At 50.5% G+C, this 11,987-nt stretch overlaps 1 protein-coding gene across 1 annotated transcript; it reads left to right on the top strand.

Annotated features, from left to right (window-relative positions):
- Nucleotides 1-1,016: 1,016 nt before the first annotated feature.
- On the top strand, nt 1,017-9,612 carry LOC139047040 (uncharacterized). Its single transcript, XM_070520984.1, has 3 exons — nt 1,017-1,711; nt 1,775-2,079; nt 9,548-9,612. The coding sequence occupies exons 1-3, from the start codon at nt 1,017-1,019 to the stop codon at nt 9,610-9,612; spliced, it is 1,065 nt and encodes a 354-aa protein (XP_070377085.1).
- The last annotated feature ends 2,375 nt before the right edge of the window (nt 9,613-11,987 follow it).

Consider the following 11,987-nt stretch of genomic DNA (forward strand, 5'->3'; position numbering starts at 1 on the left):
TTGAAGGGCATGAGAGAATCCCCTCATGAGAGGATCTCCTCCTTCACCTCCCGCGAGGCCGCCGAGCGAGGCGATGCGACCGCGACAGGTGGCGAAGTAGGGCAGATGGACATGTGTTGCGGCGAAGAAGAAGCGCCGGCAGCGGCGGGCTCCAAGCGCAAGGGCACAAGCGATACGCCACCTACGGAAGAGTCTTTGGACCACGCACAAGCGCTGAAGAGACCCAGGTCAGGAGCCAGAAAGATAGACGCGATCGAAGAGCTGGTAAACAAACTGACGGACAAGACGGAGCGAATGTTTGACATACTCCTGACAAGGCTGAACGAATCCGACGCGGGACGGAACGCGCAGTACGCAGCGGTCAACACCCAACTCGCGGCCATGAATAAGCGAATCGAAGATCTGGAACACGGGACGAAGCAGCTGAAGCAACAGCAACATCATCACCATCTGCCTGGAAGGGCCGGGGTACCATCGTCACAAGTGGTAAACGCACCGGCCATCCTCGCCAGCGACAACAACGCCAACATCACCCACACCGGGGCAGGAGGGACGCACGGACGATTGTGTCCCCCCAACACCTCTGCATAACAATCATGGCTGCGTCCCGCAAGTCCGACAACAGACGCATAGTCTGGCAGTGGAATTGCAGGGGCTTCAAAAACAAAAAAGCAACGATGGTACAATACATGAAAACGCTTGCCAATAACAAACTTCCTGTCGTGATTGCCTTGCAAGAACCTTTCGACCGGGCCCAGCTTCCGGGTTATGTGACGTGCGGTCCCCCCTACGAATCCATGGGAAGGGACGCCAGGGTGTGCACCCTGGTTAAGCGCGGGACGGCGTTCATCGAACACGAACTCGTGCTCCACGAAGAGTCGGACATAGACCATGTACTGATCGAAGTCGTGCCGAGTATTGGATGTAGGAAAACCGGCCTTTTCGTGCTCAACGTATATAGCTCCCCCTCGCAAAGATACCGCACTCACACTTTCGACGCCCTCTTTCGCGAAGCGATGGCCAAGGCCGCCTCCAGTCCCTTGCTGATATGCGGAGACTTCAATGCGCCGCACACGCAATGGGGATACGGAGCCGACTCGCCGAAAGGGAAGAGCCTAGCCGGACTTATGGACGAGCTCGGCCTGACTGTACTCAACGAACCTGCTTCGCACACCAGGATCGGACAGGGAGTGTGCCGCGACACGTCCCCAGACCTCTCCGTCTGGTCAGGCGCGGGCGTGGTCACTTGGTCGAACTCCTTCGAGGACCTGGGGAGTGACCACAGGATCCTGTGCGTGACCGTGGGAGAGGATAAAAACGAGGAGGTCGTCTGCCGAAAGGCCAGAATCGTAGACTGGGACAGATTCCGGAAAAATAGAGAGCAAGACAAGAAGGAGGGCCCGATCGAAGACATCAGCGAATGGTGCAGAGTGATACTCGCGGACGTAGAGAAAGCCACTGATGAGATCGAATGGACGGACTGGCGACAAGAACCACCCAAAGAAGAGGCAGACAGATCCCGCGGAGCCGTGGGCGACGGCGCTCCCCAACCGTCCAGAGTGGACAGCCGGCTGGCACATCTTGTTGCGGCCAAGAAATCCATGCAACGGAGAGCGAGTAGGCAAAAACTCAACAGGAAGATACGCAAGAAGATCGCCGAAATAAACCGGGAGATCGAGACGCATTGCACCCGCCTGTGCGAGCAAGAATGGCAAGAGCTGTGCGACACGATGAACGGGAACATGAGTGTTGGACGCACCTGGAAGATTCTCAGGCACCTGCTCGACCCGGCAAGCACCAAAACGGCGACCCGTACAGAGATGGCCAAGCTGCGACACAAGTACAAGGACGACCCAGAGGCCTTCGCGGAAGAGATCGTGCAGACGCACCTCGCACGCCCTAAACGGCAGAGTCACCCAGAGTACTGCGGGGCTCCCAACGAAGAGCTGGACGCGGACTTTTCCGTGCAGGAAATTAGAACGGTCCTCCAGCTTCTGAAGACCAACTCGGCGCCCGGTCCTGACAGGATCACCAACAAGATCCTGAGGAACCTGAATGACGACGCCATCGAGAAGCTCTGCGAGTACATCAACGCGTGCTGGAAGGAGGGCCGAATTCCGCAAGAGTGGAAGACCGCGGACGTTATACTGATACCAAAGCCGGGCAAACCGCTGGAGGTCCGAAACATGAGGCCGATCTCCCTCACGTCCTGTGTCGGGAAAGTGATGGAGCATGCCTGCCTTAAAAGGGTGACGACGCTGCTCGAGAAACAGGACGCCTTCGGCACCCACATCATCGGTTTCCGGAAGGGCCTTTCAACGCAGGACGCCATGCTGCAGATCAAGGAACAGGTCGTGAACGCTCCGAGCACGCACGTGCGCGCCCTACTCGGGCTAGACCTCAAGAGCGCCTTCGACACTGTGAAGCACATGGCCATACTGGACAAGATCAGCCGACTCGATCTCGGGGCGAGGTTCCACCGATATGTCAGCAGCTTCTTGAATGGGCGCGAGGCGACAGTCAAGATCGACGGGGCTTCACCACGAACGGTCCGAATGGGTGGTGCGGGAACGCCGCAGGGCTCCGTACTCTCCCCCATGCTTTTCAACCTCGTCATGATCGGCCTGCCGGAGCGTCTTGAGGCGATCGAGGGCATCAATCATACCATATACGCAGATGACGTGACGGTGTGGACCACGGAGAACACGAGCGTCGGCGAAATGCAAGACCGACTGCAGCGGGCCGTCCGGGAGGTGGAGCGGCACCTCGAAGACACGGGACTCGTCTGCTCACCCGACAAGTCGGAGATCCTGCTCCACAGGCCGCGCAAGAAAGGACCCCTTCCGCAGGCCGTGCTAGACGCTCGTCGTTTGGGCGTCCGCGTCACGACGAGGGAGGGGACCCAAATACCGACGGTGTCCAAGTTGCGAGTGCTCGGCCTGTGGCTGGAAGAGAACGGTGCCAACCGCGAGCTGGTTGCCCGACTGCAGAAGAAAATGGCCGCCGCCACACACCTCGTGCGGCGGGTCGCGAACAAGAAAAAAGGAATGAAGGAACACAACGTTACGAGGCTGATACAGGCGTACGCGCTGAGCCACATAGCGTACGTCGCCGCATACGCCGACTGGAACAGGAGCGAAACCGACAAGCTGAACGTGGCGATCCGCAGGGCGTTCAAGACCGCCCTGGGAGTACCCCAGTACACGCCAACCCACAGGCTCCTCGAGTTGGGCGTACACAACACGCTCGAGGAGATCGCCGAGGCGCAGAGAATCGCGCAGCTGGAGAGGCTGTCGAGCACCGTAACGGGAAGACGAATCCTGGACTTGCTCGGGATTGGATATCACGAGGCGCGTGGACTGAAAGAATCACTGCTACCGGAAGTCAGGGACGCCATACAGATGGAAAACATGCCGAAGAATATGCACCCGGTGCATGACGTGCAAAGACGTATACGCAGGGCGGTAGCAATGCTCGAGAAGCATGAAAGACAAGAAGGCGTCCTCTTCGTCGATGCAGCGAGGTACCCGCGGCCAGTCGGTGACTCTGATGGCGACGAGGGAAGTCGACCACCACCGCCGCTACAAGGGAATGTGCGAGGCGAGCCGCAGTTACCAGCACCACCACCCCTACTCTTACTACGACAACAACGGCAGCAGCAACAACGGCAACATCAACACGGCCGACCGACGGCGGCGGCGCCCGCCTTTTCCATGGCCGTCATAGATACAAAGGGAACGATCCGAGTCACGGCATCAGCGAGGCTGCCGTCGGCCGAAGCAGCGGAAGAGATGGCCATAGCCCTCGCGGTACTCCACGGAGGTGCGGAGGATATCCTGATTATCAGCGACTCCAAATCAGCGATTCGGAATTACATCAAAGGTTGGGTGTCCGCGGATGTGGCGCGTATGCTCAACGCCCGGGCCGGGGACTTCGGATCCGGCACCATTACAAACAAGTCCCTCAAGTGGTTCCCCGCGCACGTCGGGGAGCTTGGCAGTAACAGCAACTATGACACCAACATTGCTAACGGCCGAAGACGCAACGACACTCCACCCAACCACAACGAGCGCGCCCACCTCGTCGCGAGGCAGCTTACCCGCCGCGACGTGGTCACCCAGAGGGCAGCCGCTGCCGTTGTTGTGCGGGACCCCAGCGGAGGAGTGACGGCGACGGCGGCTGCCACCCCGTCTGGCGCGGCCGCTGTCGTTACCAATGCAACACAAATCGCGGCGGACGGAGCTGGGGATCACGAGGACGCCGACTGCGATGTCAAGGAGTTTCCGGCAACGTACAGAGAGGTGATTGGTCACTATCGGAAAGAAAGAAGAAAATATCCAGAACCCCACGGGCGTCTAGACAGGTCCCAGGCGGTCGACCTGAGACGGTTGCAGACGGGCACTTTCACCAACCCCTACCACCTGCACCGCCTGTGGCCCGCGCTGCACCCGTCGCCCGGCTGCCCGTGGTGCGAGCACGAACGGGCTGATATGGCCCATGTGCTTTGGGAATGCCAACGCCACGTGGAACAAGGACAAAGAGGCAGGGGGAATACAACAGCGGAACCCTCTGAAGCGGGGCGCCTCGCTGAGAGATGGCAAGCCGCCCTCCTCAGCGAGGCACCCGAAGACCAGGAGTGGGCCGTCCAGCGGGCCAGGGCCGTTGCCGAGGATCTCGAAAGATCTTCCTCGGGCGATGGTCAACTGGCAGCCTATCCCCGGGCACCAACATCAACTGCTGGACAAATAAAGTTTATTCCTATCCTATCCATTGTAGAAGACCCTGGGTGCATGAACAAACCACCTGGACAGAGCGTCGTCACTGGAAACGACCGCACCAAGATGCAGCCACTGTTTTTTCTTTATCAACTTCTCTCAAGGCAATTTCTGTAATAGCATCAAGAGGTCTCAGAGATATACTAACCAGGCCCACTGGTTATAATTGTGGTTATTATTACAAACGCATTCAAGAGCTCCCATCTAAATGTTTGTACCTGCTTGTTCCAGTGTATTGTACTTTTGGATGAGATACGGCTGTATATATTTGCTTTATTCAGTTATGTGGCCATATTTTCTACATCCGTGAGACCTAAAGTTTGAATGTATAATGTAAATATTTTTACTTCATTGCTGAATGTAAAATTTGCATTCTACAGCTACAGTTGTGTGGTTGACATAGCGAATGATTTTCCCGGTTTACTAATAACAGAAATTTCAGTATTGCTATGTCTAGTGGTATCGGCTCATAGCGCCTGTTTTTGGTACTATTAATATGTCGTTTTTACTTTTACCTGACATATTTCTTCTATTCTACAACTGCTTGGACCAAGGCTGCTGCAAACCGCGATACTGAATCTTTTCTTTTGTTTAAATGTATATTTCTTCGTATTTTGTCACAAGCCTAGTCTTCTCATTTACCGTCATACCCAGTTTACCCTCCCTTTATTTAATCTTTAACAAAAATTCCTTAAATTCTTGGTATTGGTATGTTCCTTCCCTTTCTCCTTATTTCGTGCAGATACGTGGATGCATTCTCTTTCCAACTAGTTCTCAGCTGTACTTTTCACGGAACGCCGATTGCTGGAATTCAGTTTCCTTGCCCAGGTTGGAGTCCCTTACAATGTGACTCTCATTTACACAGAAATTGACGGCTGGCTCACAATGCCGAGTTAACAGTGGAATTCAAACCTGCTAGCCACTTGAAGTTCGTCAGCATTGCCCCTTCTGTGGCCGTTTCTCACTGCCAATCTTCAGAATTCAAGAGAGATTTTCTGAATAGTTCCTACTTTCCCTGCAAACCAAGCACACTGGATGGGCGCAAGCTACGTATTCCTGGTAAAAAAAAAAGAAACACCATGTCACGGTTCACTGTGTGTGGCGATGAAGGAAACGGATGCCAAGTGAATGAGAGGCGACGTGCCTATTCGTCACGCTTGTCCGTCGGGTTTGTGCGACGGGATTGTGCGCCAGTGGAAATACGACTTTCTTTTTTCCTACGTTCTCCCCATCTTCGCCATGGTGTGGTTTTAACGCGAATATTTTTTCCCCTCTCCCTCCAACTTTTCTACTGCATGCTCCTGCATTCTTGAACGCAGCTGGGTGAGGGGGAGATAGGGGGGTTCAGAACGTGCATATATAGACCTTTTCATCGGGCGAGGAGGATAGGGAGCACGGAGAGCCTTTCCTCCTCTCTGGCTTGGGCGATCCGACGCGGCGCAGCTTGTAAGTATTGCTGTCGCGTGCTGCGGAACGATTTCGAGATCTTTTAGATCGTACTTTGTGAACTTTACACCATGTCAGTTCATATAAGGTCGTCAGGGAAGCCTTTCGATGTATCGGTAACTACAGTTGGCGGAAATATCTCTTGGGGGCGCAAAAATGTGACGCGTTTTATCAGCCGCGGTGTACGCACATTATCAGTCGCGGTGTGTGTATGTGTTGTGAACTATTTTGCTTATATCGGTTTTAATTCAACAAAGAAAACCGGTGTCTCTGTATTAGGAGCATCAAATTGTAAATCTCCTCAATATCTGATCGCTTGGCGTGTGGAGTAAAACATAAAGCATAAGAGCGCATGCTCGTGCACGGCCAACCTAAGGCAACCGCGAAACATCTAAGCGGCAGGCGCAATCAAATATTTGTGATGCACCGGCATCGTTCTCGCGCATTTCAAGTCTAGTAGGCTTGAAATTACCGTACGTGTACGCTAGCCTTCCTGCATGAGGCCGATGGCGCTGCTCAACACAGCGATTACTGCCGTTGGTAATCCAGCACGGTACATATGTAAGCTGTGCGCTTCGGCATTGCCTTTTTGGCCTGCATACAGCCATAATATATGAGGGATCGCATAAAAAGAATGCGATGCCTATTTTTTAGGACAAAATTTCCGTAATGCGTGTCAGTGCGTCGTAGAGAACGGAAGGAACGCAACCGAAAAAGAAATTCGGTTATCATCCTCTTTCTAGAAAAAGCAAGAGAAAACGGGCTAACGCCGCAATAGGGCCTCGCATAGTCACGCCGCACAACGTTTATAAATATATAACCGTTGATGAGCTATGCTTGGTCCATGCGGTATATAGAACAAAGATATATGTAATCCAGCACTGCTTAGGACGCTCGATCAGTTCGTAAACAGTCCCTTTGCTGGACAAGCGTAATTCAGACTGTAAGGTATGCTGCTATCACTTGCCAAAACTATTTTATTCAGGGGCGGAAACCTCATCCATCGAACCAAGTAGTCACGCAATGTAACCTGCAGCGAACAGTTTGAACGCTTGTCAAAGTATAGCAGCACAGCTCCTATAGTAGCAGAACGGTACCCACGCTCAAGCTGTTACGATCGTCGCGTATGTTTCGTGGCTCTTAAACCGCAGCTTAGAAATAGAGGGTAATACTGCAATAAGGTCGCATTAGTGACTGGAACATTCAGAAATACACAATTCATCTCCGAGGCTGATTGTAGACTCGAATATGCGCGCGCACATCGCACTGCGTGTTCTGTCCACCTCAATGCCGGCAGAAATTCCGGCCATGACGCCTTAAACCACTTCAGCACGTCTCACAGAACCGTTTACCACGTATAAGACACACGTAATACTAAACAGGCCGCACGACGGCGAAAACAAACGCCAGAACCTGCCGCCGAGCGTATACCTGCCATGCAAAAGACCGCTTTCACCCAAGCCAGTATGACACTGCTCACAGGCGGCGCCACTGCGTTCACAATTATGGCGGAGCCTACGAAAAAACGGTCTATAAGAAAAGAACGTGGAAGAGAGGTGAGGCGACGCGGGGAACTCGTTTGGACATTTCTATCGCGTCCCACGTGCACAACGCCTTTTGGAAATCTGTGGGTGTCGTCACATTAGCCTTTTGACAGCTTTAATTATCCATGACCCCACGGAGCGCTTACCGTTCTAATAACGTACAAGCCTCAAGGAGTGGTCAATAGAGTGGTAAAGATGGGGCAAGGAGACGAGGCAGAGAATCGGTATAAGCGGCCTAATCGCGAGATCAGTGCACAACAGCCTCAGCACTCTTCGCTCGCAGTTACCCAATGGGGCGGATGGTTGGGAGAAGGAAGACGCTACCTTAAGGAAATAAACGTGAGGAAACGCTACTCTGGACACAGACATGACAACAGTTGCAGAAGAACTGGAGGTATTATACGTTTCTGCAATTTCTAACAAAATATCCATGCAAATTTGTCAACTGGACAACTGACGGACGGTTGTTGATGCAAAATCACATTAAATAACCGCAGGCTCTATGCAACACTAAGCAAGCGGTCACACGTCAAATCAAGATTTCCGTCCTATGCGGCTATAGCCTTGCTCGACGTCGCGCGTTCGATCCCCACCGTGGCAGCCGATTTCGACTGCAGCGACATACAACAGCGGTCGGGTACTTACGTTTAAGTGCACGTTAAAAAACGGCTCGGTACGAAAATTAATCCGGAGTCCGCCTCCACGGCGTGCCTAATAATCCGATTGTGGTTTTGGCACGGAGAGCCCCGCCATTCTTCCACCAATTCTGTTGCCGTGCGATGTGCCATGTGAAGCAATGACAGTGCTCAACCATGTCATAGGTTATAAACATTGATGCAGAACCACGCCTTAAGCAAACACGTCTCGTTGTATGTTCATTGCACTACGCAGACAAACAGCAGTGATGCACGCAAGGTAACATTTGCCACCAAATCACTGCTCCCGTATTGCAGTAAACACTGCAGAAATTAGTGAATCGCAGTCAGCATTACCGCTGTTTATCGCCACTCAAACTAAACAACACAGAAAGCTTCCCAAGCCCAGCAGGAATTGATTTTTACATGGATTCCCCAAATGCGTGGGATCCACATAATTGTACTCCTTATTCTTCTGTAGCTGACAAGGCCCTCTAACATGAAGCAAGGAAGAGGTTGGACTCGTCATGTAGGGCATGAGAACGCCTGCGAGACGCCAGGCCCAGGTCTTCTCTGCCCGTTTTTGCATGAGCACGCACGCCGAACGTTTCTGTACTTTTTGTCTTGGAGCACATCGCTCACCCTCAATGATGTATTATAGATATGTTATTGTTTTACATCATCTCGTCTTCCCTGTCGTACCCTCTCCGGTGGTCAATCTTGTTCGGGCTCTAAGCAAACGTTGTTGAAAGTCGCGGAAACCCCGCCCCCGTAGCCACGGGATGTACCAGCTCGTAACGGTTGGTGGCAGCCTTAACAACCAGAACTCCCATTGTTCGCCCTTTCTGTCAGAACTCCAAATTTCCCTTTGACCCTGCCGATTTGGATTCTGGCGCGGATTCTCTTCTTTACTTCCGTTTATTGTTGTGCTTTGACGCTAGTTGCTATACAACACGTCCAGGCTTCTTATCTACTTTCTCCCCCTCGGAGGTTTGGGCGTGAGTGGGATACGCGCTCATAAAGACGCTGCTAAAGATAACAGGTGCTGCCCTGAAGAAGACTTGCCGCGTGGCCGAAGCCTTGGCTCCAGTGTCCTTATTTGTTCCATTAGTGCTCGTCACCTCAATTCAACTTATTTCTTGTTCAGGCAGAGAGTCAGAGCACAAGGTGTTTGTCTGGTACTATAAAACATTTGAGAACAAGGGAGACTGAAGCCTCATTTCGGCAACAAAATGTGTCCTCGGCAGTGGACGAGAAGGGGCCCTTTGTTAGAGACCATGATAGGTCAGTGGCTTATGGTGTCTATAGCAGCTCGTGTACCGTGTACCCTCGTGACACGTGACCCGTGTACCCGTGACCCTCGTGTACCATGCATCATGGGTAGGTGAAAAAATCCCGAGTTAAAATTGTTATTGTGTCCCCTACTACGACATGGGACCGTTTTTTGATCGTGGTTTTGGCAGAGGCACCTCGAGGATTGTAGTTGTCCTTTTGTCAAAACGTTACTCATTTCTTGACGTTGCGGAATGTTTCGCCATTGCTATTTATTTTTCGTAAGAAAATTTTGTATTGTTTGAGCTAAGCACTTCGATCTTCACAAAGGTTCTCGCATATACGAAGTCACCTGGGAAAAAGAAATAATGAATGCGTCCGGGCGAATTACAGGCCAAAACCACGATTACATTGGGAAGCATGGCGTAGTGGGGGTCTTCGGATTGATTATGGCCACCAGAATATCTTTAACGTGACCCCTGTGCACGGTACACAGGCGCTAAGCGACCGCGGCAGGTGTGGGTCAAAGAGAAAGGAGGAAACAGATGTTCGCCATAATGAAACTACCTTTCACTGTGAGATGACAGCGCTGCTTGGCATCACACGCGAAATGTCTAAGTTGGAACACAGTGGAAACGTGCTTATCTTTTTTTTTTTCACGGAACGCCGTTTGGTTGAAGGATGTCTGATCGAGTTTGCAATACTTCTTCATTTTTTTGTTATTATTACCGTCATAACTACTTTTCGATTAGTATATTTATTGGCGGTTCTTATTTTATATGTAGATCCAAAGTATTAGTTGCTGTGTGTATGGCTGAACAGAAGGCTAATGTTGGCATTCTTGATACCAGAGATTCTTTCAATGAATAAGAATGGCACACAATTCTCATGCCGCCGTGAAGATTTTCTGGCATGTTGTTTTAATCCGCGCAGCAATCGATGACTGGGTGACAACTCCCACGTAACTATGAACTACAAAGCTGCAATGCACTTGGAGGTGGTTAGCGTTGCCGCTTCTGTAAGTGGTTCAAGCTCTACAGCAAAAGCAGAAGAGAAACAGAGAAACTACTTTAGCTCCAATGGATACGACAACTTAATATATTTGACACAACCAGAGAAAGATGGGTGTTGGCAATTTCCTGCTTAAATATTTTATTGCTCATCAAGTGCACAATTGATGCAATTTTCATATAGTGTTGCACTGTGCATCACTACCTGGAATTAATACCGCAGCGCTCTCATAACGTGAAGCATTCGTTGGTAACTTCAGGCGTTTTGAGTGCGCCTAAGCAAGGTGGCATTTTTCAAAAAAAAAAAATGTTGCGGCCGTAAGGAGCTTGTCGTCATTACATACATGGTGTACGACGAGACGTAAATACATTTCAGCAGGTTTGGTTACTCTCAAAATACTAATTAACAAAAAAATTTAATTAGGTTTTGGTGTATATTTTGCGGGCCGCTCTTTATATGAAAAACGTGTAGGGCGTCACAATTTATGAAACACGACTTTCTTTTTCAAAATGCAAACAATCGCACGTAATTTGAGGTATTCGTAATCTAAGTTGAAAGCCATATCCCGGCAACATCGAGACTAAGCGCTTCCAGCTTCGAGTCAGATGACAACGCCCTGTAAACAAATTCGGGACCAAGTTTGAATGACAGCACGCCGCAGCAAATCCCGACCCGACACACAGCGGCGTGTCCTTGCCAGGCAAAGCATTCAGTATCAGTATAGGAGCCGCGATTGGCCGAGACCTTCAGTTTCATACATCTTCATGGGGCGTTTCAGTTTTATATTGTTACCAGTGGCGTAGCCAGAAATTTTGTTCGGGGGGGGCTACGCCCCACTGGCCCAATATATATATACACACACACACACAAACACACACACACACAAATATATATATATATATATATATATATATATATATATATATATATATATATATATATATATATATATATATAGCTGCACGTTTTTCCCTGCAACCACTTCAGCAAATTTGAGGAGGTTTGTGTGGCATTTAAAAGAAAAAGTTTAATTCTAGTGACTACTGGCTTCGAATTTTTCATTTAGGAGGTCAATTACTTATTAAACATTGGCCAAAATTGAAAATTTTCGGCAAACGAAACTATCAAGTTTAAAACTCCGTGACTCAAAAATGAAAAATGATATCACAATTCTGTGAATTGCCTCTAATAGTACATCTACAGCGGACAAAATAAATATATTACACATGAATCTCAAAAAAAATTGTATTGTGGAAATACGGCTTTTGCAGAACCCTTGTACACAACGTAACCAATTAACGTAA

This window comes from Dermacentor albipictus, chromosome 6 (assembly GCF_038994185.2).
Source record: "Dermacentor albipictus isolate Rhodes 1998 colony chromosome 6, USDA_Dalb.pri_finalv2, whole genome shotgun sequence".
Taxonomy (NCBI): domain Eukaryota; kingdom Metazoa; phylum Arthropoda; class Arachnida; order Ixodida; family Ixodidae; genus Dermacentor; species Dermacentor albipictus.